Source organism: Lepisosteus platostomus, chromosome 14, assembly GCF_059453375.1.
Source record: "Lepisosteus platostomus isolate fLepPlt1 chromosome 14, fLepPlt1.hap1, whole genome shotgun sequence".
Classification (NCBI taxonomy): Eukaryota; Metazoa; Chordata; class Actinopteri; order Semionotiformes; family Lepisosteidae; genus Lepisosteus; species Lepisosteus platostomus.
Genome location: NC_142624.1, coordinates 26033720 through 26060955, shown reverse-complemented (window position 1 = coordinate 26060955; position 27236 = coordinate 26033720). Strand labels below are relative to the sequence as shown.

General features: G+C 38.1%; 1 protein-coding gene across 7 annotated transcripts in view; it reads left to right on the top strand.

Moving 5' to 3' along the window:
• The first annotated feature begins 8939 nt into the window (after positions 1-8939).
• Positions 8940-27236, top strand: part of rapgef4a (Rap guanine nucleotide exchange factor 4a) — a 71028-nt gene continuing 52731 nt past the window's right edge. For 2 of the 7 annotated variants that reach the window (XM_088605283.1, XM_088605284.1), the window contains exon 1: positions 24309-24649. Coding sequence is in view for 2 of the 7 variants with exons in the window: in XM_088605282.1 (XP_088461408.1) it covers positions 10332-10414; positions 18136-18278; positions 18802-18890; positions 22134-22280 (462 nt within the window). In the remaining 5 variants the exon portion in view is untranslated. Of the gene's footprint in view, positions 8958-9965; positions 10415-18135; positions 18279-18801; positions 18891-22133; positions 22281-24308; positions 24650-24709; positions 24808-27236 lie in introns of those variants that run through there. The other 5 variants (XM_088605282.1, XM_088605281.1, XM_088605287.1 and 2 more) reach the window with 5 other exon arrangements.

Here is a 27236-nt window from a genome sequence, read left to right as displayed (position 1 = left end):
AAAATCAGGGAAAGCCATGGAAGAAACTAATTAGAAAGGAAATACTCTGACTAATATTCAGTTTACAGAGAGTAGAAGTAGAAAGTACAGAGTTCATTTTTTTATAATACATTTTTTTATAATACTTGCTGTTAGATTCATATTCTTAGATTCCTAGTTAATAAGTAAATTCTGTTACGGATTATAGAATGTTTTGGTCCTTAGACCCAGCTTGGCAACAGTGATCCTTCTGGAGATTAGAAGCTTTGAAAATTAGCTTTTTTCATCAAGAATTTGCCCAGGTTTTCTGCTTTGTCTTTGTGTCACCTGGTGTTGGTGTGGCCGCATTATGAAGAATAGAACTTAGTACAGTATAATAATGCGCTTTTAGACTTTATCTTCAAAGGCATAAAGGTGAGAATGTGAAATAAAATATGTAACACCTGCACTATCATGATTATTATCTTTTAGTTTAACATAAATATGTTCATTTTACATTTTACAAAGTTCACAGATAAGATCAATCTGTGCATTTTTCAAGAAAATCCTGCTATTCCATTTCAGTAACTGATTAACTACATACAAGGGGGTATAGTGGTCTTTCATATAAAAAGAAATAACCAGGTTTTGTGTGAACCTATACAAACAACCGTAACACCAAAACTGAGTGACCCAAGTCACTATAAGTGAGTGACAGTTTAGAGAAAGGGAGCATTAATGTATTATTAATGTAGAAAATATCCATTAGTCCATACTGTTCCATTTAAATGTTATTATTTTCCTTGAAATCAAACTTGAGAAGGCTTTACAGAAAACAGAGACCATTTTTCCTTGCTATGAATAAGGAAGTATCTAGTTTTCCACATTAGAGAATGTATATATCAAGCTGTAGGTTTTGAATATTTGTTCTCAGTCTTTCAGAATTCCACACCTGTATTTCATGAAATCTAAAAGCAGGGATCTCCCTCAAATTCAGAAACATATAACCGAGATACAGTACACACTTACTGTGAAAAGAGCTTTCTTTTGACAGTTTTTTCAAGTAGAATTATTCTGACTGATGAATTGGCCCTTGTTTGCCCAGGCACAGTTTCAGACTTACTTATGCTGTGCAATAAATCAAAGGCCTTTTCCGCTTTGAAATCTGCAATGCTCTCATTACAAAACCGTCTGCCAGAGTTTATAAATATTTCCAGATTCTGATACTTAACTGTCCAAGGCTTACTACTATTATTGCATTTTTTAAATCTTTTTCTACCTTCATTTATGTGTTCATTTGACGTATTAATATTGAGCAAGGTTTATGTTCTTCTACTATGGACTGGACTGCAGTTCAGGCTGTATTTCCATCTTGTACCCATTACTTGCCAGTATAAGATCACTTTATTGGCCATATACAATTTCTTGCATTAGGAATTTATCTTTTCACATACCCCAGCTTGCTCTCCACGAGACACACAAGCAGGGAGAGAGAAGCTTGGGGTCAGAGCGCGGGGTCAGCCAATTATACAGCACCCCTGGAGCAGTTGGGGTTAAGGGCCTTGCTCAAGGGCCCAACGGAGTAGGATTCCTCTGCCAGCCCCGGGATTTGATTGAAATTTTTAATTCTTAATGTTTTCTGCTGAAAACCCTGAGTGGCCCTTGACTTTAACCTTCAGCGAGCTTTGGATTTGTAAGTTAATGGCCAGTCTAACCTAAACTGGTGTCATACCCACAGGCCACCTGGAATAAATGCAGAAAGGTTAAATATTAACTTTAATATCTGCTCTTGCATTCTTGAAGTTAGTTATTCATTTCCATACAGGAAAAATGCCATGGACATAAAAATCTGATACATATACAGAAGGAATAGGTCAATGCAGACAAGAGTTTGAAACAAAAATAAATATTCTTTTCTTCTGTCTCAATATTTTTCAGTTTATGGGTTATTATAGTTTCCCTCACAAATGTTTTTAATCTGATACATTTTATTGTTTTCCTTGCTCTGTTAAAATGGTTTATGGCCTTTTGCATTAATAGATTAATGCAGTCTTCTTGGTATATTTATCTACAAAGAATTATGACCATAAATGGTGCTCAATATTAGAGTATCGCTCATTGTGCTGCCATTAAATTTGTCACAGAATCAAACACTTGAATTTTGTACATTTTATTTTGCTGAGCATTCTTAAATTTGTCTCAGGAACATATTCAGCCAACTTGACGTGGCAAATGTGGAAAGCTGAGCCGAGCATTTCCATTTGTATGTATGTTAGAAAAGATATGGAATTTATCGTACTCTTACACTACTGTATAAACAGTGAATAAGCAAATTGATTTGCAGCAACAGATTGCGTTGTGAGACAGTAGAAAAAAAGATAAATCTTCAGCATATGCAGAGACAACTCCTTATGGAAAAGGCTTTTTACGCCACCATTCCAGATTGGACGACAGGCCTTGTTTACTTTGGCACCTCCATGGTCGTGTTTTACAAATTGGCAAGGCACACGCAGTTCATTACTCATCAACGTTTTCCTTTTTCTGCAAGGATGAAAAACCGCCTTACATCTCGGTTTTAAACACTTCCTGCCTAAATCATTTTGTATTATCTTTCCAGTACTTTTTGTTGACAATGCTTACATGAACCAAGTGCTACGCTTTTGAGTCTAAACTGTTCATCTGGCTTTCATTCTGTAAAAGAAATTCTGAAGTGCTGTAACGGCACTTCCTTTTTTTGGAAGACTTTCAATAAAATTCTTCAATGAAAACGGAAAAAAAAGTGGAAAAGTAAAACTTAAAAGAAAGACCGTGCCAGAACGATATTTTGGTACAGAACTGAAAAGGCCACTTCAAAGTGAGATTTATTGAAATGGGATAAAACCTAGGATTACTGTAAGAACTTCAATGTAGAAAAAGGTGGAAACACATAACACAAAATTAAAGACACAGCAAATGCTAAAACTGTCACCTTTAACTTCTGCTATGCAAATTGTCTGTCATCATTAAAGTTACTGCAAAGGCAGATAATTGCTTGTGACTAAATCAGTTCTGCACCAAGAAGTGGAAAGTTTGTTCAGTCGTCCTTTCAAATAGTGAGCACTCATCCTGATACATTTCTGCAGAACAATCTGAGGATGAACTCCTGAATACCTTCGTTTGAATTCTAAAGTTGATCACACGCATTAAGGTGAGGGTTAGGGTTAGGGTCATTTTAGGGACTTGGAAATAGTTGAGTTATGTTCTTCTAGGTACAGGGGAGGGGAGGTAGGGGCTCTGCTGTACCTTACACACATGATAAACGTCAGAACTCAGAGGCAAGGCAGAAGGCATTCAGGTACTCACCCTTAGACTGTTAAGTAGGTATAACCATAGATAAAAGGTGATACTTTTTGACCTAATAAGTTTGCGTTGTAATTCTATAATTTCAGAATTGTATTTAATATACACCTCATATGCACCTGAAGAAGGCTCCACGGTCTTTTTTCTCTCTTCTTTTTTTCAGCATGGAATAAACCTATAACTTGTTCCTTTGCAGCCTACACATGCTGACGCAGCTACCCACCTGAACTCCTACAGTATACATGTTTTTCTGCACACATTGTATCATGTGTTACCACATTTTAAAGCACACAGAGCCTACACCAACTCTGTTCTACTGCAAAGTTGTTACCTCTGTCAATGTTTTCAACAGCCTTTGAAAATGAGCGTAACAGGTTAGTAAAGTTGTGTGAAGTGGTACGGTATATACTGTAATATTCCTGTTCTATCTGGATGGTGATGAAACAGTTCAGTGCTAATATACAGTGCTTGTGGACATTGGGGTTTCCAGAGTTAGGTGACTACAGTAGGTAAACCGAGTGCTGCTTAAAATACTGTCATTGTATTTCACCGGAAGTACTTCACAGTGAGAAAACCCTACACCGTGGGATCTCCAAACCTGAACACCCTGAATCCTACAACATCCCAGCAGGTTTTATAAGCCACAATTTCTAAATCCCATTTCTAAATACTTGGAAAAAATGTACTGTATTGTGATTACAGTGATTTTTAACATCAGTAATGTAGAGCTTATCAGGGTTTATCTAATCGAGGAGATTTTTTTTTAGGTGATAATTAAATTACTGTGGTCCCCCAGATTTAGGGCGCTCTTCAAGACTAACTGGACTCGCACACAGGATCAGCGTTGGAGTACCCTGGTCTACACGGATTAACTGTATTTTACATATATGTATATGTATATTACAAAAAATAAATATTCAGTTTCAAATTGTACCAAATTAGAAAAAGGGCTAAAGTAAGCAGTAGTAGTTCAGTTAGCTTGGGTGTAGTTTAGTACAGCGAGAGCCTTTAACATGTTTGGAAACGCAACACAAACGGAATGTGTGTTGTCGTCACCCGGCGTGCCCCAACGTGATGTCAGGTCTGAATGTTGACAGCAATACTTTCCATCTGTCTCCAAATACAGCAAGTTAACTCACGATTCCAGACAGCCAGTATTTTTTTTCTTCATTTCCGTTGCACATGATCATTACAGTTTCCAGTTCAAAGCATTTATTTTTAATATTTGTATTATTTAGAAGCGACAATTAATTTTTGGGAACTGTCAACCGTGTCTTTACAGTACGTCTTTGCTCGCAGCGTCAATCCCTCCACCCAAAAGCAGCCGGACTCCTCTAACCCGCCCACTCGCGTGTTTAGGAAATTATACAGTAGTTCCACACCGATTGAAGGAATGGCGTGACCCTCACTGTTATCTCTGAAAGCCTGCAGGCGCTGGGGAAGCTGCAGGGGGCGCTCTTTTGCCAGTCGCAGACTTATCCCAGCCGTGGTCGTCGCGCTTTTTGGGGAATGCGATCATAGTCGGCTAGTGACCTCATCCAGTCTCGAACTCAGGGCGTCTGGATTATATACTTCAGATACTCTGGAACACCACAAAGATTTACTAACAACAGCCCACATCTGCCTTTAAAGTATTTCATGTTCTGTGACAAATTTGCATTACAATGTTGCTTGGACTCACAGAACATGTGGAATATAATTTGCAGTATGCTGTTGAGCACAAAATATTGTTTCACCTGTATATATTGCTAAATCCCATTCTGGGTTGGCAGAGTCTACCCTGTCTAGATTCCCTGCTTAAAACAAAAGGTGGAAGAGTTTACCACTTTTCTACCTGATCTCATGTGAAATTCAGCTGCTGGCACATACAGTAATGGCTGTAGGTGTCAGCCAAGTACAGTAGGTGCTGCATTTCAGTGGAGAAGAACGAGGGGTCCTTTCTACATGCAAAGTGTTCTGAGATTTTTCTGATAAAAAGCATTATATTAATGTAATTCATTATTAATTTATATCATGTTGTGTCACAAGCATTACCTGGAACAGAGAACCAGAGCCAGTGCACTATGAATAGAAAATGGTTTGTCCAGTTACTGGTGTCATTCAGCATCAGATCTAACAGTTATCAGTGTCCCCTCCACCTGTGCTACCTATTAAAACACCTATAAAGTTGATAATGATTTCAATACATGCAACTCAAGTTTGCTCAATGACTTGAATGATGAAAGAGGAAACCTGTTTTCCCTCAAAATGACAAACTTAAGTGCAAAAATGAAGGAGATGTCTTTAATGGCCCATTAGATAGAGTTAATTATTATGTGCAGTGCCAGGGACAGGCAGCTAGTGTTGTTCACTGATAAAGGAACCTTACAGTACATGCCTTTACATGTTTTAAAGACAAAGTAAAAGTAGTTCTAAAGGTTTGCCTTTATGCCAGTGTTTTGCAAATGTATAAATGTTTATAGTGAATAACCTCATTACCTTAAATGTAATAGGCTAAGTTAAACATGTTTCAACAGGGCAAAAGAGCAGAGAGACCTTTAACCTCTTAAGAGGTTCAATAATACAACTGTCAACACATAGAAACCTTAACAAATATCAATGCTGCCATCTTCTGGAAATCTGTAAGTAAGGGTTTATACAGTATATTACATTACATTTGAAAGACAAATGAGGCTCTCTTTATGCATTGATGTACGTATGGATTTAACATAATTATTTGCATTTCATATTGTTAGTTAACATAGTGTTTGTGGTTTAGAAATATTATGTAAAGAATCATAAAAATAGACAAAAATAATAGTATATGTACGTTAACAATACCTAAGAAAAATACCATAATAGTCTGACAGTACAGAGTAATAATATTTGTTGTTTTTACAAAACTTCCAAAAAGCATGTGATATCATCTTAAAATATGTGGCATACTGTATTGTCCTGAAATCAGTTCTCAGCAATTCCAACCTGGCTGAGACTAAATTAGATGTTTAAAGGAAGCCTACTCCAAATTTTTAATTTTATTGGTTTATATATACTGTATATGTGTGTCCTTTAAAAAGTGAAGACAAGTGTGAAAGCCCTATAATAAAAAAAGTAGTTATCTTCAAAGCAGTTGCATGAGTAAGAGCAAAACAGATCATGTCTATTAACATCCTGCAAGGAATGGTTTAAATGTAAAAAATCAACACAATTTTTGAAAGGGTGCTTTTAAATCCACTATTGAATTCAAATGTACTGTATGTAAACTCTTGTTTCCAGAAACGTTTTACTTTGCCTTTCACCTTAATATGTAATCTGAATTATAAACTCCACAGGCCTGTATATGAAAGAAAATAAGGAAGGAAGTAGACATATTCTTCAGATTTTCTCATCTGGATTTTAATTGACTGGAATTTTAGAGTTACCATCTTCTCTCAGAGACACTAAAACAGTTTACGTGCTACTGTAATTTTCTAGCTGGGCCTCATGTAATTTTATTTTAGTGATTGTTGTAAACTGTTGACTTCAGCTTCTGGAATGGCTTTTGATTTCACATTTTCTATCAGAGAAAGTGGAATAGTGAAGGAAGTTGTACTCTAATATACAGTATAGCTATAACTCTGACATGAGTGAAATGTTGTTAATATGTTACTTCATTTATGACCTTCTCATCTTATAGAAACGTTATCTTTGTGGCAGCCCTCTTTCAAGCTTTAATTGTGAAAGAGATACTGTTTGTGCTGCCGATTCAGTAGCTCACTTTAAAAACATGCTCTCCTTATTCAAAACTGTGACAGCATTGATATATTGTACAGTACACTGCAAGTATGAAAAACCCTCAATAGAAATCTCATTTACAGCCATTACATTTTAGTACCATTTCTACCTGTGTCTTGCACTTGTGTTAATAAGTCTCTAGCATCTGCTGGTCTGCCTCTCAAGCAAATTTCCTGTACAGTGATGTCTCCAGTAAGAGGACATTTTAATTAGGTTTCATGGTACAGCTGTTACAGGCATCTGGCATTCACTCACTGAAAGGTATACTGGCCCCATTTTGTGCAGGACCTTTTCATTTTTATTTAAAGGACAATAACTTATTTTCTGGATAGAATCCCCTTTTGCCTGTTTATATGTATTAAGTATTTAAAGTTTCATCCCTGTGGCAAGATTCCATGCTTTCCTGAAAGTTTCCACTTTCAGCTCTTGGCAAGCCAATTGCATCATCTAAGGCAATTTCCTTTCTCAGCTTCAACAGCATCCTTCCTATTACTGTGACTTCACGATTCTTCACTATAGATAGCGCCTTGATTGCAGACTGTTGAGAGTCAACAGGCATAGGCTACCCCTATAAATATAAATAATATAAGTAAAATTTGAATACTTTAAAAAGCCATATGGACAATAATAATCATCACTTCAGGTAGTAGATATTTTCCCCTTTCACCACCTCCTTCCACAATCCTGACACGGCTGTATGATAATCTTAAAAACAACAGCACGAAAAGTTGCTCAAATAAACCACGTAGAGAAAAGCTGAAAGGCTGCAACTGTGGAAAGAATTAGTAATATCTTTATGTACATTTGTTTCTTTTTTTGTGCTGTCAACAAATACTGTAAATTTGTTCTTCCTCACTTTATGTACTACTATTTGCTGAACTCTCCTGGTAACTATGGTTAAGTGGAGTACCTACAGTAGTTCAGAAATGTAAATCATATACTTTTATTGTGTGGTATATATGGTACAGCGATATTCACAGATGTATGCTGAATAAAGGCAAAAAGGAAGGAACTATGGTGCTCCAGGCTGACAGTTTACCTTTATACAGTATACTACAAAGCACTCTCTTCCATACTAAACTAAGAATGCTGTTTTTCCAAGCAAAAAAGATTGTTTTTACATCTTTTATCACAGATGGCTGATGTGGACTGTGCATAAAATTTCGAATATTTATTTCCCCCTAAAAAGAATGGGGTCCCTCATAATTAAGGAGAGTATGTTATTGGCATTGAGCTAAGGGCGTTTCAAACCAAAATCGGGAATCCATAATCTAAACATCTGATGAAAACCAGTGAGAAGAATGTGCTTAATATTCTGATTACAGAATGTACAGGGTAAAGTCGCTGGGGTGTAGTTCTCAGAACTGTGCGGCTAACATATGAGTCACTACCAAGTGTCCTCCTTAGACATCTGAGCTATTTAGAAAAGGCCTCTTGGTGCTCCCAGTGACAAGGACCTTTGCCACTTGCTTCTTCTGACAACATAGCTGTCAGGCGGCCAGCATCCACAAGTGAGCCACCACTGTAAACAACATAAAATAAATGCTGTGTTCCTCACCCTGTCTTGCACTTTCCTGGGAGGGTGGTTACACTATTTAATCGGGATTCCCTCGGCAAACCCTAGGGTGTATCTCAGCACTGACAGTCTCGTATACTCCTTGGACACTTCCCCAGTGGGTGGCTGGGCTTCACAGTTTCTCCGTCCTACGGATCTGCAGCACTTGAAGCTGCTGTGTCATTTGCTCACAGTTTGGAAAGCTGGAGATCTCACTATGCTCTGTGCCCCCGCAACACTGATGCAAATACTGTCGGAAAGGGCCAGTCTCCATCTCTAAGTGCTGCCTGGAATCAAATGACTTTTTATTGTTTAAAAGTGCTTGTCAGTGGGACAAGGAAAAGAAAAAAAGGTAAGAAATGAAAGCTGCTTCAACATTCTCTCACCACTGCTTTTGTATAAGTTTGTTTATGTGAGGGCCCAGTTGTTGATCTTGATGAACCGTTTGCCATCTCCACCAATAAAGTCACATGCATATCTAATACTGTATACTGTGTTTATTGTAAGTTAATTTCGTAATGTATTTCTCATACCTACTATTCAAGATTGACACACACGATTGTCTAAGTATTTTAGCATTTGTCTTGAAAGGCCAGGTATTAAAGAGAGCTTATGTTTTCATTCTTATGAATTTCAATTCAAAATACATGTTTTTCTTTTGTTTGTGTATTAGCATGGAAAATAATTAATTTTTATGCTCATTTTGAATAATATAAAACCCCACCACTGTCTCTATTTCCGGTATGATCTGCTCATTTACAGTATGTTAGCTATTTTATCTAATTGGGAATCTACTCTTAATCCACAAACCATAATCCAGTTGTAAGATACCTCATGGTAACAACACTTTTCTTGCTTAGCAGATCCCCAAGATTTAGCACTGTTAATACTTGGGGTGCTTGCATAAGTCATCACCTGTGATTCAAAGTACTTGGCTCCGACACTAATTTACTTCAGCACCTCAGCAGGATCTGTTTCAAGATGGGAAACCTAGACTACGTTGTTACAGTATGTGACACTACTTAGAATCACAGTAATACTGAGAAACAATTCTCTCTCCCTTTTACCACTTTATTTTGGAAATGATGGCAATAATTCACCAATAAGCAATTATTTTTTTACAATTGCTTAGCATTAGCATTCACATCTCAATTGGACAATATCTAAAATAAACAATACAGGATTTTATTCATTCATCCTCTGACGCTTAAATATAGGTGGAAAACAAGTTTCGAAACAAGAGCTAAACCGGTTTCCAGGGAAACAGCTCTGAAGCACCCATATGACTGAATTGAATGCAGATGGTTTATGAGTAAACCCTCGAAAATCAACAAACCTAAAAGCCTTCTGGTTTCAGTTTGCACGGTCCAGATACGAAAAACAACACAGAAAGGCACCATTAGCGCAGCACATTTCCTGGATTAACATTTAATTATCCGAACTCAAGTTTTTAATATATTAGCCCATAAATAGTTACTACTCCGGCAATGACCCTCTTTCACTCATGAATGATTAAAAAGTCGGTTTTTAGCAACTGTGATGCTCTGTAGATGTTTGTGCTGATGCCATGGGGCAAAACGCTTGATTCACCTGCCAACCGTTAACGTATACTAATCAAGCTAATCGTGTGTAAACCATGATTTCACAAACAGGAGGGAGTAAGGAAAAGCCCACGAATAAGTGAGGGTGTTGAAGACCGTCTCACTCAGCTACGCCGGTTGGTTCCATGATATCGCCAAAGATGGTAGCGGCGCACACGTCTTCTCATTCTTCTGCATCTGCAGAATGGGTTGTCTGTCTAGATAAAAGGTGAGTTGAACGAAATTTCTTCGTAAATAATTTCTGTGCTGTTATTTTGATAGGCTTTTCAGACGTGTATCGGAAAGGGACGCATTGTAAGCCAGGACGTGTACCTTTAAGCCTTTCTATCATTGTGTGTACAGTACAGTATGTTTTTTTTTGCAGTTCGTTATTTTCCGCCGCTAATGTGCATTTGTTCTGTGTGTATATGTTATTTTTTATACGGCAATTTTACTTTAGAATTATTTAGCAAAACTGGCTGCACAAGACTTTAAATTAGGATATATGCTAGTACAATTCAGAAATTTGAAGGGATGATGAATTTGATTTCTTCAAGAGCGGGTTATGCCTACACAGTAATCGCATTTATACGTTTTAAAAGAAAGGATTTATACGTTCAATGAAATATGTGTCTGCTGAATACGATAACGGAAACCCTGTTATTCAAATACAGAGTGTTCATGGTAAATGTCACCTGGTGCAGCGATGATGCCTCATTATTTTTTGGCGCATACAGTATACACATGTAGTGTACTGGACTGGAGAATGTCATTTGGATCTTTTGTGCTTTTGATTTAATAAAACATTCTGGAAATATGAACTACAAATAAGGACTTCTAAATTATATGTTTTAAAATAACCTTTAACGTAACTCGGTGTTGATGCCCTTTTGTCTCACTTCCAGTTATTTTGAAAGTATGATCGTGCTGCGGAGCGATTCACTGAAAGCCATAGAGACGATGAACAAAATTGCTTGGCAAATTTCAAAATATTCTGCAGGTTTAAACAAAAGGAACACGACTTCTTTTGAATATGTTTGCTGTATTATTGTGCAAATATGTTAAATTAATATAAAACTGAAAGTACGTTTTGATAGATGATACGTGCACGATAATATCTGAATTTAGTCTGTATTGTTCTCTCATATGTTTTTAATGCCATGTTATTTATATTAACAAGACACGTAAAAATCCTCTGATGACTTCGGTTGCGCTAGAGATATTAGTCTCGCTTCACCACATGTGGTCTTAGCGTATTTCAAGGATGCACCATGCGGAGAACTCATGCCGGTTTCTGTGCATGTGTGTAAAAGGAGACCACTCAGTCAATTCATGTTGTATTTATGACCAAGAGAGGCCTTCAAAGGGTGACCTTTTATTGGGCTCAGAAACACATGCAAGCGTAGGATTAACAAAATAATCACAAGCTGTTTTGCTAATTAGCTGTTCAGACTGACATGTTCATGTTCCTTGTGAATTCTGCGGTGTTTTTAAATTAGTTTTGTTTCTCAGTTAACATTACTATTTTCAGCTGACATCAGAAATCAAATATGGCTGATGCAATTATCATATAATTTTAATTAGAAGTTTTCTAACTTGATTTGAAAGAATTGTAATAATGGATAACATTTCACAAAGATGTGTATTTCCAAGGCAACAGCGTTACCACTTCATAGCCTAATCTAATCAGGTCGTAGAACTTAAGCAAGGTTGGGCTGGTCAGTCTTGTGATTGGACACCTCTAACAGAAAACAGTTGCTAATGAAAGTAGTGCAGATGGACCAGTATGCCATATATCACCCATCATCTTCTGAAACAAAGGTGAATAAGTATCGACATCTATCGGCTGAAAAATTACGGACAATGTTGAAATCATAATGTCCATATGTGAATTCTTGTAGAATGTTACTCAAAGCACAAGTGACAGTTATTATTTAAACAACTTATTAAGAACATATGAAATAATACACGCGTAATGAAAAACAAACATGGCACCGTGGTGCAGTAGTTGGCCTTGCTACCTTGCTGCTCTGGTGCCCTGGGTTCAATTCCTGGGGTGCTGTCTGTGGGAAGTTTGTATGTTCTTCCTGTGTTCATGCATGTCTCTGGTTTCCACCTGCAGTCCAAAGACGTACTGTCACGCCCTGTACACCTAGAGGGCGCCCTACTTCTGTCCAGTTCCTAGTTCCCTGTGATTATTCATGTCTTTCTGGTGTGTCTTGTTGTGTAGCCTATTTACTTCCTGTGTCTTCTCTGCTCCTGGCTCAGCATTGAGGGGACGGATGTCGTGAGACCCGCCTAGCACCAGGTCGCTCCTGTCCGTGGCCTGAGGGCCTAGGTTTCTACCCTGACATTGTCCGACCCCCTGAGCATAGGATAACCCCCGTGTTGCCCCTTTTCCCGCTACACATAGGGTCTCTACTGCTCTCTTTGTCATTCCACGGCATGCCCTTCCGACATCCGTGGCAGTACTGGTAGGTTAATTGGCTCTGGTGTGAGTGTGTGTGTGTCTGTCTGCCCTGCGATGGACTGGCATCCTGTCTAGGGTGTGTCCTTGCTTCCTGGGAAGCTCCCCTGCGACCCTAAATTAGATAAAGCGGTTAGAAAACAGATGGATAGAAAACAGATTTTACTGCAACCAATTTGGTTTATCTTAGTAAACAGAGCAAAAGTGTGGCCTCAAGGTACAGTGTCCTTGTGTGGCTTATTGTTCTTGAATTGCTTTAAAAATTACAGTGATTTATATTGAAAACATGATAAGAAATAGTAATTCTATGAGATTTAACAGTGAAGAGGTATTCCTTTTGTGGAAATCATTACCATCCTTCATACTGGTTGACTTCAGTCGCATGGCCCATTGGATTGAATGGGCTGTAGATTTACATGTCCAAGGCCAACGATGATCATATGTAGACCACTGTAACTGACAGATGACACAAATGATCTATTAGAACCTGGTCCAGTGCCATTCTGAGACATGCGGGTTAAGACATTCAATTCAGAAAAATGATTGCACAGTGTTTAACAAGACCACAGGTGTAAGCCGTCCACATTGCTGCCTTTTCAGAATAGAACGACTTTGCTTTTATTGTGGTACTGCAGGAGTTAGCCTGTTCCATCTGAAACTGAATGTAATGCATCTTGTTAATCATTAACCTTACGGGCTCTGGTTGTAAAAGTCTCCCTTGAGAAAGGTGACTATTCAAACACACATTAGGTGAGGGTAAAAGCATGTTTTCTTTCTGCTACAGAATAACAGTTGCCTGCTTGGCTAGGTTACTCTCACATACTGGAACAGTCATGCCCTTTAGGACAGGCAGTTTCTTGCCACTGAAAAGTTTTGCCTGAATGTTAAAAAAAAAAAGACGTCTTCTGGAGAATTGTGCTCTTCTACAATAACTGAAAGCTGTGGCCTGGAGTTTATTTCTTTTAGAACACATACACAACCCACTGGGCACTTGAGTGCCATGTGTGGAAAAGGGCTTTCAGTGTCTTCTTAGAAGTGAATTAAAAATAAAGCCTTACAGAGTGAAAGGGTTCAGCATTATGGCTGATAGCCAGCAGGTGTAAATGGTGCAGAGATGTGGCTGCCATTTCATGTTGAGGATAAAAAAAAACAAGATGACAAGGTAGTACCACCTTTTTCTTATTTATGTTGGCAGTATAAAATGTAGCAAGTTCTTTTTTTATTATTTTGGTTGTATAACAAAATGAATTTTTATATGTTATGAATGTCTTAATTTAACTTAACCATAGATTTATCTTCTGCTGGTGATGCACGGTATGTGAAAAAATGACAGCGTTATTGGTTTGGTGGACAGAATACTGTAAACTGGATTCTGGAAGGCAGAAGCACAGCTTCCCAAATCAGCATCAAATCTCTGCATGGCAGCCGCTCCAAGTAATCTGATACAAAATGGATAATCCTGAAAAATGCAGGCTAGAATCTTTTAAATGACTCTTTGGATTTTTGTTCTCTTTTCCATATGACCTCCTGTTCTGCAGGCATTTTTCAATCTTGGTCTTTTTACGTATGCAGTGGTGGACAATGTTTGCTGTCTTCATTTGTAGTTTGTGCATCTACATGCAAAGTGCTGCAGTGTTCTGGACACACTAAATCACGGTGCATGCAGGCTAATATGACAGCTGAGTTGTAGCTACAGGCTGACTCTTGACACTGATGCTGATGTGAGCTGAGTAATTCCTTGCCCAGTTCATTTTTATTTTTTGAAAAGATAAAGAATTTAAATACACATGGTAGAAGAACATTTGTACTTAGCCCTGAGTACAGTCGCACCCAATTCTAAGCTGAGCAAATGTGGAAATTAACTTGAGGAATCTGTGTTTTTTCTCCCTCTGTTTGTTTCACACGCTTGTTACAGTATACAGTACAATATGTCGTAGAATGTGGAAACTAAAAACTAAGACCAGGCAGAAGATGTGACAAACAGCCTGTTAATGTTCATATCTAAGCCAGTGGTATTCTAGACAGACCCTCTATATCCTATTGAAGCCTTCCACAAGTATTTGTGTGCTCTAAAACCAATTCAGCCTGTCTGGAGTCTCAGATGGAACATACAGTACAGCATATTTTGTTCAGGGATGCCATCTGTTCAATTAGTTACCTTAAGCAACACCAACAATTCTATAGTAAAGCACTGGCTGCCTCTAGATCAACAGTTGTTGTGAAATTGATAGAAGCTGGGGCAAGTAATTGTAAGACTCTTTTTTCACAATTTTTCATCTCTTGAATCCAGTTAAGAACACCATTCATGAAAGGTCTGATCTCCATTTAACAAGATGCAAGAATTTATTGAATAAAAACATTATTAGGAGATCTGTGGATTTGAAAGCTGAAGCATAAAACCTCTTGTAACTTTAATAAAGATGTCACAACTACAGTATATGGAGTTGACAAATCATTTGAAACTGAGCAAAGAACAAAGTCAATTTCATATTGTTGATGCGAACTAGGTTAATTATTCATGTTATGATTGTTGTGATCAATTGCATGATAGTATCTGTTTAATCTGTTTTTTTATTATGTTTTTCCCTGCTACTTACTATTTTATGTTCCTGGTGAGCTCTGTGACTGTCTTTGTGGGCATGGTTTCTTTCCTAACCAACATAGTTGTGTTTGTAAAGTGCAGCCCATTAATGTTTAATAATAAGAACTACAGGATATTCCATCATCAAACCAAAAAGGTAAGATTGATGGCCTGAGGCCTTCAGAAGGCAAATCATTACCCTTTAAAATATTTATAATCCTTTGGCCTCATGGTATTTCTACAGCAGTATAATGGGAATTTCAGATAGATAATACAATAAAACTCTGCTGCGTAGCCAGAATTAATTGTGCTGTCCTTTCAGAATTAGGGAATACATTCTCGAAGCAGATACGCCCAAAGCTTTTGTTTCTCATCTTTTTAGACAAATTGAGCTGGGAGTGGTGGTCAGGGCTCTGGAAGGTTGTGGATTCAAGTGACAGCTGGCATGGGCGCAGATGTGAGCTGCTTTGAAGAAAAATGTCAGCCACATAAATGAATAGATTTCTTGGTTAGGTATCCTAAAATTCTTAAACCTCAAAATAAAAGACAGCAAAGAATTGAGGGCTGCCAGTTCCCAGTGGAAGAGGACCTGAGCGTGTCACAGAAGGTGATGTCACCTCCATGAAACTTAGGCAGTGTAGAGCTCTACTGAGTCTGAGTCTGTGAGTGATCGAGATTGAAACCTGGCTGAGGCAGAACACAACTGCATTCATCACACCAGCAAGGTATCCCTGTATTAAACTCACCAGTGACAAAAGTTAAGTGGCATGGTGGTACAGTGGTTGGCATTGTTCTTCCAGCCCGGGCCCCTGGGCTCAGTTCTAGAGCTTGGGTGCTACAGTATCTTATGGAGTTTGTGTGTTCTACATCTATTTGCATGGGCTTTCTAAAAGCACGGTATTAATTAATCTATGGTTAAGTTAAATTAAGACATTCATAAAAAAAAGAACTTGCTACATTTTATACTGCCAACATAAATACAAATTTCTAAGGTTGCTCTGGTTTCGTCCTAAGTCCAAAAACATTCTCCAGGTTAATTGGTTCCTGGGAAAGGTGGCACTGGTGGGAGAGTGTTTGTGTTTGTATGTGCCCTGCGATGGACTGGCCTCCCATCCAGTTGGTACCCTCTCTTGTGCCCATTGCCTGCTGGGATACTTGTAATATTCTCAACATGCGTAGAAAGAAGTGCACTAAACACAGAGTGTTTTTACTTACAGTAAGTACCTTACTTAGTAAATGTACTTAAATTACTAGTAAAGTGCAAACTAACACAGAGTGTCATTCTTCTGTGAGTTTTAGTGCCTCCAAGTTCTTAATTGGTCTCTTTTTTAAATGTGATATATGTTTCAGCCAGTATTAGTTTAGATTACAAAAGAAACAGAAGTCCTGTTTCTGGCAGTGCAGGTACTGACAATGCAGTGATGTGTTTAAAGGGCATTGAAGTATTCTGGTATCGTAAGGCAGTAGATGCTGGCAAAACCTGTCAGATTGGTCATGATTACTGCAGCTAGTCATTTGACACATCATTTGCATCTTCTTAGCCAATGTGGGAAGCAATTAAAAAGGCAAACAAAATGTTAGGTTGTTATGTTAACATTGTTTTAGGTATGAGTAAGACCTCATTTAAAATGTGTACATTTTTTAGTCATCACATTATAGAAAAGATATTGCTTCTCTGGAATTAGTCCAGGGGAACTGCAACGCTATTTTTATATTTTGGGGTTAGAAGGTATCAGCATTGATGAGTGTACAGTATTTCAGAGCACAATAAAACTACTATGTACTCAGTAACTTGTAAAACCTCCAATTTACAGAAAATAGATGAAATTTCCAGGTAATTTACAGAGATTCAGAATGAGGCAACAATACTTTCATTGATGTGAACGGCCCTATTGCACTGTAAATAAGCAGGCTTGTGAATCCATTTCTTTTAATCCGATAGATACAATATATTGCTCTCGTATTTGAGCCATTTTGTAAAAAAATACTACTTACTTTTCAACTCTGCATGCAGATAATGTTAGAACATTTATGCATTGAAATATCTGTACTTATTCAATCGTACATCTCATTACATTAGTCATTACAGTGACTAGTGAGCAGGAAGGGCCGCATCATGTCACAATTCGTGCAAGCTCTCGCTTTCGCCTGTGGCAGGACCAGCGGTTTGCAACAACATGGTGACTGTACAGTGCTTTCGCAAAGTTAATGATTTTGTGCTTAATTTGAATTTAATTTTCAATGCTGTCAATGAATTTATTTAATAACGAGTCTGAGCAATTAGGACTGCAGTTCCCCTTGAAGTCTTGAACAGAGAAGAGTATAAGGGGACCTGATAAAAGTACTCAAAGTGCTCAAAAACAGTGATAAAGTGAAAAACAAGAACAGTGAAACACAAACCAGAACAAATGGAACCTTCTGTACATACAGTAGAAGCGCATTTGAAACTAAGAACAGGAGGTCTTTACCTAAAGGGTGGTGGGAGACTGGAACAAGCTGCTAGCAAGTCGTTTACATAAACATGTAGTTGGAGCTGTGTACCCACATGTACCCTAGCTTTTCCCAAGAAATGGCTGGATGAGATCCTCAGATCATTTAAGTACAAACAATCAATTGGACATAAATGGTCTAAAAGGCCTCCTCTCCTTTTTAACCTGTTTTATGTTCTTAAGTTCTAGCAGACGGCTGTGTTTTTGTGACTTTCTTGCCACTCCTACCTATGTTGTCTATGTGCAGTTACACATCTTGTTTTTTGTTGGCTCTCATGACAGAATTGCAAAATTCTTCCTCTGCCTACTTATAACGCCAGTAATACTGTATTACCAAGACTACAATGTCACTGAATCGCTTGGTTGTGTAAAGAGCAAAAAAGAACTAATGAGCCCTGTTTTCGTTCCCTTAGGCCATCAGAGCGGTCCGGGGAAGATGTTGACATCATTTTTGCTCGTCTGAAAGATGTGAAGGCTTTCGAAAAGTTTCACCCCAACTTACTTCAGCAAATCTGTCTTTGCGGATTTTACGAAAATCTGGAGAAAGGCATCACTTGTAAGTAATCCTTGCCAGTAAATATTTCCCAAGCACATCAGGGAAACTATGTTAGCAGACATGGATTGAAATGACGTTGCAGATTTAGCAATTGAAAATGACTGGGTAGAATAAACATTTTGACATTTTGCTGCAGACAAAAATGAACACGTACAGTATAATGGTTTGTTTAGGTTGTTAGTTAGATATGGGTCACTTGAATATTGGTCTGTGTCAAATAAAAAAAGAATTGAGATGAACAAAAGGGACATTGGGCAATTTGTTTTATACTGTCAAGCACCTTTGATGCTCCAAACTTAACAGACGATTCTGAGAAATACTGAAGGACAGTCGTCTATTCTTACAGTACTGTCTTTCTCGAAAATCTGAAAAACTGAAATAGTTATTTTTATAGCTCTGTCATATTTAACTAAAAATACATGCATACATAGCACAAAGTTATGACCAACTCAATGTCAATGGTTAACCTGTCAGTGGCTTACAGTACTTGTATATCAAGATTCCCTAAAATATTCTTTTTCAGTGTATCGTCAGGGAGATATTGGCACCAGCTGGTACGCAGTTCTGTCAGGCTCGCTTGATGTCAAAGTATCAGAGACTGCCAACCACCAGGTAATGAACCCAAAGGATCATGCAGTACTGGAAATAAAATAACAGCCGTGACTTACGGTGTTTGTTTGCAGAGATTAGATGAAATATAGGTGTTTTTTAAAATCGAATCGTGTGGATGTCCATCCAGACTCTCATTTTGTGAGAAGAGAATCCAAAAGTAAAATATGTTTATTAAAGAACATGTAAAAATGCCTTAAGAATGACTAAGTACTGTAGTGTAGACAGCAACTGAAAAAGTGATTTCTCACCCTCATAAGTGAACAGCAGGGAATCGCACAAAAAACAGACATTTTACTTATTGTTGAAGTACAGCAGCTTACATGTTTACTTGATTGAATTTGTATTCCACTGAAAACTGTTGACTGAGCTACTGTCACTGATACAAGAGCATTATTGTGGCATCTGAAATAAGTGTAGTGCTGATAGCATCTATTACATTATTCCCTACTGCTGTATTGATTAATCTTCACTAAGTGCATTATCTTTGTGGATACAGTGTCCAGCAATTGAGAAAAAAATCTTTTAAAAGTGTGCTGCCTAGTTACCTTATGTTCTTGATGAATGAAGCGACATTGAGTCTTAAAGATCTATAATAATATCCCCTTTGCCTTAAAATGGGCTTTTTACTGCATACCATGAATGCAATAAAGACTTCCAAATTGGCAAAAATAACAACGACACAAGTAATGCAAGTGAACGGGCTACTCTTCCATTTTCTATGAATTTTTCTCAGAAATAGGATTCAGAAGGGGTAATGGATGGTATAGTCTAGTCCCATGAAACTGAAAATGTACTGTATGTCTTAATGGGGGATAGTAATTGTCTTCATTCATTCCTCTTTAGATCCATAAATAAAATGGACTTTAGAATGTTATGTAATAATTGCTAAAATTATAGTTATACACCACCAATAATTCCAAGCCTTAGCATATTATACTTGCCTAAATATGATTTTTTATCCAGAAAGGCGAATGAAGGCAGGTACAGTACACTATATCTTAAAACCACCCTGTTTCTGTACTATTGTTAATGTCTTTTATTGTCTTGGAGCTAGTGTTTGATATTGCCAGAAGCCCAGACAGGGAGCATGCAATTTGTTCCTTGCTGGTTCTCTGCTTTGTCCTTGAGTGAAATCACTATCAGGACACTGCCCAGCATGTGCACTCTATTGGGTTAACAGTGCAGTAGAGACAGACGGTGGTCACTGTTGACTATGTACAATACTGTAAAATCCTGTATCCTACAAGGGACAGATAAATCGGGAAAGAAGAGGAAGACCTTAGACTGGCCAAGTTGATCTCCAAATTTCAATCCAATTGAGCATGAATTTTTTATCTGAAGAAATAACACAACTCACAACGCCCCAGAATTAGCCAGCAGCCATATCACCCTGTAGCTCACAACTGGCAACCCACTGAAGCTCAGCAGGCGTGAGCCTGGACAGTACCTGGATGGGGAGACCTCCTGGGAAAAGCTAAGGTTGCTGCTGGAAGAGGTGTTAGTGGGGCCAGCAGGGGGCGCTCACCCTGTGGGCCAGGTGGGTCCTAAAGCCCCAGTATAGTGACGGGGACAGGGACACTATACTGTAAATAAGCGCCGTCCTTCAGAGGAGACGTAAAACCGAGGTCCTGACTCTCTGTGGTCATTAAAAATCCCAGGGTGTTTCTTGAAAAGAGTAGGGGTGTAACCCCGGTGTCCTGGCCAAATTTCCCATTAGCCCTTACCAATCATGGCCTCCTAATAATCCCCATCTATGAATTGGCTACATTACTTTGTTCTCCTCCCCCCCCCCCCAACTCCGACGGCAGGCGGTTGGAGTATTTCTCCGTCGCAGTTAATGGCAACGTCAGCTCAAAGATTTGGTTCAAACCACCAAATGGAGACTGGTGTGCCGACAAGCGCACCCTGCTGATGCGGGATAAACGCTAGGAAAGAGACAACAAAAGAGACTGAACAAAAGAAGGGGCTGCGACAAAACATTTCAGATTATTACAAATAGGTTATAGACTTCATGCAGTTATAACATCAAAAGGATATGCAGCCAAATACTGACCTATGGCTGAAGTTTACTCTGAAGTGACTGTGTCATGGGGCAGCACAGTGGCACAGGGGTTAGCATTGCTATCTTGCAGCCCCAGGCCTGGGTTCAGTTCTGGATCGTAGCGACTATCTATATGGAGTTTGCATGTTCTCCCAATGTCTGCATGGGTTAGCTTCGGGTGCTCTGGTTTCCTTCCACAATCCAGCCAACATGCTGGTAGGTCAATTGGCTTCTGGTGCGAGTGGTGTTAATTCTAACTTCCTGGTGTGAGTGTGTGTGTTTGTGTAGCTGCCCTGTGATGGACAGGGGTCTACTTTGTTGTGCTCCACAATACTTTTGGAGGGCACTGCACTGTTACTGTCTCTTTCACTCGCTGCACATACAGTATGAATTTCATACACTGAAGACACTGCATATGTATAACGCATAAGAAAATGTCTGATTTGTGGTATATTTATTGTTGAAAACATATCCAGAACTTGTTACCATCATTTTGGATAAAAAATAATAATTAGTAAAGTGCAAAAATCACAGCTTGTTAAGGCTTGGCAATATTACAGAAGCAAGCCTAATTAAAAAAAAACTTTTTTTTCTAGTTCCCGTCAGGTGATTTGCTGTCGAAGGGGCACAGGTTTATCTAAATCTCGTGAAATGGTCAGTTTCCTGTTGATAATTAGCAGGTCAATGTGTGACGCACTTTGATTCTTAGGGCCGAATGCCGTCTCTACATCCTAGTGAGTGAATCAACAAAGAATTGAGCTCGTGCCATACTGTATATGGAGACAAAATCTTAATGGTGACCTTAGATTTCAGGTATAGAGGACATAGGCCCATTCAGCTTCAGCCTCTTTTGTGTTTGCGATTCTTCCCTAACCTTGGGGACTTCAAAAGCGATTTGGTGTCATTATCTAAGGCACACTTGTTCTTCTTTTGATGCTAACTGATTTGAATTATTGGAGTGGCTCTTGTACCTGCAGGTTTGAATCTAAAGTGTGAATATAATGTGTAGTGTTTTTATATTGTCTGCCCCCCCCGGGCACTGTTTTCAACAGATTTTATTTTTCGAGAGGTTCTTGTGGATGAATATTTTTAAATGAATAAATACATTTGAATTAATTCAGCTCCTTTTAATCTCCTCAGTAGGCAAGAGCAGCTTCTAAGGTGGGAGATGAACGAAGCTGTTGTCTTCTCTCTGTTTAAAGGATGCTGTCACTATTTGTACACTGGGGATCGGAACAGCGTTTGGCGAATCCATTCTGGATAACACCCCTCGTCACGCCACCATTGTTACCAGGGAGTACAGCGAACTGCTGCGCATTGAGCAGAGGGAGTTCAAATCTCTCTGGGAGGTAAGGCATCCTGGTGTGGCTGGTGTGTCTTTTGTTGTCTCTGGATGAAATGTTCTTATTTCAGCTGCCCCTGAAACTGCAGCTGTAGCAGGAGGCTTGCTTGTTTCAGGGCTGGTTCTTCAGGTGACTCAAGACGTCAAGCTAAGTTATTCAGTGGCACAAATTTCCTTCATGTTGATTCATCGATCATGTCTAAACTAAAACTCAATCAAGTTATCTCAGTGCTTAAAGTAAAAAAAAACAAGGTCCATGAAAGAAATCTGTCCTGCTAAATTGAAACATTAGTTGATATGTTCCTTTTATATTTAAATATAACCTTTAGTATATAACACATAGTATAGTATTGGATACGTGTGGCGAAGTAGCTGTACAGTATGTGGATTGTACTTCTTCACAGTTTCTAAACTGGTTTAGTTGTCCACTAATAATTAGTCCTAAAACCCTTTTCATCCCTTTGCTTACATTCAAATCTAAAATCAAAATCTATACAGTAAGTTTTGGGTTGGATTTTATTTGAAATGCACCAAGGTTCAGTAGTAAAAAAATAATAGCACAGTATGACGTGGAGTGACACTTTTTGTCTAAAAGTGATGTTTCGTGCTATTGTTGTTTATGAATTTATTGAAAAAGGCTTTAAAGTTCTGTTTATAACTGTTGTTGAAGTCTGCAGTCTGGGAAGTGTTGATGAACATTTGAGGTTTTCTCTACACAGTGTTTCTAGTTTGAGTTAGTATGAGGATATTTGTATATTTACTGCTTAATGTTTTTCATATGTCAGTTGATATATGACACAAAAAAGGAAATGTTAACTTTCTATACTGAATCTACAAATGCAGCACGTTTCTTTTTTTGGAATACTGGAAGGTACAGGATATTTATTACCTTCGGCGTTGTATTCTGCTGTGAATTCCTATTTTTATCACTAGAGGGCAGTGTTTCTTGCTCTATGACACGAACATTAAATATTACTCAGGTAAGTTGAAAGTTAACCCTGAAAAAATGTATTTAAGAGGCATATATTTTGCTTGTCTCCTTCATTTTCATTCACTTTGTGCTTTTTTTGTATACCGTATCTGACCTTGATTCTGATGATTCTGTGATTGGAACACATGACATTCAATATGGTTGAACAGGACCATTCGCTAAACAGTGTCTAGCACTCTTTATGTTCTAGCCTGACATTAATTTTCTTGAATGCAATTTTATAATAAAATTCTGGAGTCTGGTTACCTTTTGTGATGTTAGGAAACAAAATATTTTCAGACTTGTTTTATCACCAGCATACGTAGGTGATACTGTAAACGATTTATGTAATCATATTAGACCCAGACTGTTCTCAGTGTTAGTGTGAATACTATATAGGAAATATCTGTGACTTTATTTAAATGTATGGGAGCTTTGTAAAATAAGACAAGTTTCAAAGACGTATGACAAACACCAGCTTGTTTTAGGTCTTTTTATGTCAGGGTTCCATACAACAAACTTCAGCAATGGAATTTGCCATGCTGAAGTGCCTCACAATTATGAAGGATAAACTGTAAGTATTGTATTGGTTTACTTAATGTTGCCTGGGTTTTTAATAGTACCCCTAAGGCTGTAATAAGCATCATAGCTTGTGCTTAGTTTATTGTGTAAAATGAGCTTGGATCAAGATAAGCTTGATCCACATATATATGAATGTTAAGTGAGTGCAGGCACAATACATGACAAGATTGCAGCTTGCCACTAGTTTTTGATGTTTGCTTTGATCCACAGCTTCTTTAACATTGCACACAACAGGCACCTTGATGGGAGAATTAGATGAGGTTGTTTACAGATGGCAGGGCCCTCGGAATTCAGAGCTCGTCCTAAGATCCCAAAGTCAGACCGCAGAGGGCACTGAGGTATAGTCTATCTAGTAATTTTGTGAATGTTAAAGCTAAGAAATCAGCAGTGCAGTAAATTGTGCACTGGAAGCAGGAGAGGAGGGATGTCGCTGTAATTATTTTGCCTGGCAGATGGGAGTTCTTTGAAGTGAGTACCAGTGTAGGAGGGAGGGGCTTTGATCTGCAGTAAGGCTACAGATAATGTTCCTCCTGCTCATATCCTTTCTGCTGCCCTACTGTCCCCACTCGGGCAGGAAGGGAGTAAAACTGCTTGGGAGGTGACACTTTGTCCGGACGCTCCTTTCTTCGTGGAGAAACTGTTCAGATTTCCTGAAAAGCTCGCCAATACCAGTTTCCCCTGGGGTGTCTAAAAAAAGTAATGGATTGTGTGCTGGCTTTCCTGAAAGCGAAGAGGGTTGACACATCTCTGGACTCTCTGCTCAATGTGGATGCTGTTACAGAGTATAACAAGGCAAGAGGAGCTGGTTTGAGAGGAAGAGCCTGGTAAGCTTGCTGTGAGATTCTCTCCCCTCTCCAATCTCCTTTCATTACAGCCGTTGAAGGAAGAGCAAGCCTGCCTCGTGTTTCGCCAGCTGGTTTTTCTGTAGCCTGCAGTGATGAGTGCTTTTGGTATCGAGTTGCGTTTGAGGCTTTAGAAAAGGGTAAGGAGGTGTTTGAATGAGAAAAGAAAGTTGCTGCCTTAAGCATCTGACTTTGGGATAATCAAAGTAAACAGTTAAAAAGTGTCAAATATGAGTGACAGTGGGCCTTAGATAGTGAAGAACTCTTTCCTAATGCTGCTTTGAATGAGGTACTTTGCAGTTTCATGTTCAAGAGGGATCCTTACTGATTTTTTTAAAATTTGGGTTAACGCCTCTGCAATTTACTTTAAATTAGTGTGCTTTAGTAAAACAAAATCCTTGAAAACTTGAGTGCTGACTCAGCTGGAAAATATAACACAGGGATGTTATTAAGACTGGTCAAAAGGTCTGCCCTATGGTACTTAGAGTCTGGTTGTGAATTAGATTTTTTATTTTGTTTTGAAGTGGGTAATAAGTTTATCTGCATCCAAGTGGGTAATTACAAGGCATTAGCATAGTTAGATGTGAGATTAAAACATGTAGTTTAATGTTTTTAACCATCCAAATTTGTGAGGTCTCATTGTAGTATACCCCACATTGTAAATAATGAGTAATAAATACTGTTTATTCTGTTTGTTTTTCAAGATATTTTATTCTATAATTGCTGCATTGTCAGGGAAAATGAGCCCCTTGAAATGTCCAGAGATGCTTAAAGTACTGTATTTGTATTGGCATATATAAATCAGTGATTTTCTAAAAATGTTGTTCACTCATAACGTGGAGTTGAAACTGGAGCAGGCTCACTGAAATTTTGCTACTGAGAAATATTGTCTCCACTAACAAAAATCTGTATTTTAGACACTTTTAGATCAGCTCCTGTGGTCTGATCAGCTTAGAAACCGATATCTCAGTCATTTTCCCATATAATGTTTATTTTCTCCGCCATTCAAAATATCACTTTTTTTCCCACTGATGACTGCAACAGGAATAAATAAAAATGTAAATTCTACATGTATTCTAAATGTATCATCATATTATGGCTAGGCTCAAAAAACTATTTTGTCTTCTGACTTTTGTAACCTTTAGACAAGTGTGGAGCAGGGGTTAGGACTTTGGATTTGTTACTGAAGGTTTGTGGGCTCAAATTCAAAGTTGGTGCTGCTGTTGTAACCATACTTCGAGAGTGACAACATAATTTAACTTAATGCTTGAACTGTTTCTACATTTGACACTTAAGTGGGTGACACTATTGTAGCCCTACTTCAAGAGTGTTTTGGTGAAATTTCCAGATGTATAAATACACTGGGAATTTGCTTTGGATGAATCAAATGAATTAGCTTGATTGGATATGTAAAAAGCAAAGAAATTACAGAGTTTTTGTTTATCGAATCATGTTTTCCTTGCAGCTCCTGGTTAGTGTTTATTGCTGCTGTGTGCCTATGTGGCTCATTTGAAGATTACCATGTGTGGCTGTGCAGACCTGCCATGATCATTCGAGTGTCTTTTGGTCCAGGGTTTATCTCTTTAAACCAATATGCCTGAAAGCCTTGGGTGGGGGTCTTGTTACTTCTGCTAATTTAATTAGTATTCTCAAATTTGTGCACCTGTTTTTTGTTTGGTAATTCACTAATGTAACACATGTGGTGTACAAAATGCTTCTTGTGATTGGCTCAATTTGTACTCTAATGCTGGGTTTCACAAAATGTCAAGAGATCTTAAAAGCTAAAAGTATGTGCAGTATTAATACAGTACAGCTTCTAGAAATGACCGTCAACCTTCCTACTTGCATTTGGTTGTAAATAGTAAATACTAAATCAGTCAAGGGTAGGCAAGGGATGTCAGTTGTAAAGGGTTAAAAAGTGTGATGTGCTTCTATATACTCACATACAGTTTTACTACACCATTGCTAATTAAGTAGCACTTTTTCTTTATTATTAAATCACCATTGGAATTTTTAAAACTATGTTTCTGTCAACACAGATCTCCCTTTGGGATACTTAGCCTTGCTTTATAGAAGTGGAAAGAATATTGATATATCAGTACAGGCATGGTTACTTTTGCTTCATTTCCTCTTTAGGCGTTCCTCATTCCTTGTGTAACCCACTTAGAACGACTACTTACTCTACCTTCTTACCTGTCTTGTCTGTGTAAATACTCCCTATGATGAAGATCCTTTTTTTTTAAATCCCATCATTTGACTTTTAAGTTCTAAATTTAATCTAGTAAATTTACAGAAAGTGTCACAACTGTTAACTGAATTGCAGCCAACATCACTGATTCAAAGCTATACCTTGCAGATAATGGGAATAGGCACTCTAGCACATATTGTTGATATCTGTCTCTATTTTGCCTCCATCACTTCACAGCTTATAAATGTTATTGCAGTGACATTCAGTACTCAGCGACCAGTAAAAGATTAATGTCAATTGATGTGCTCAGTATTAGTCAATACAAATTAAAGTCATTGCTGGTAAATAATTGGAACATCAGTTAGTATTAAATGAACTCCT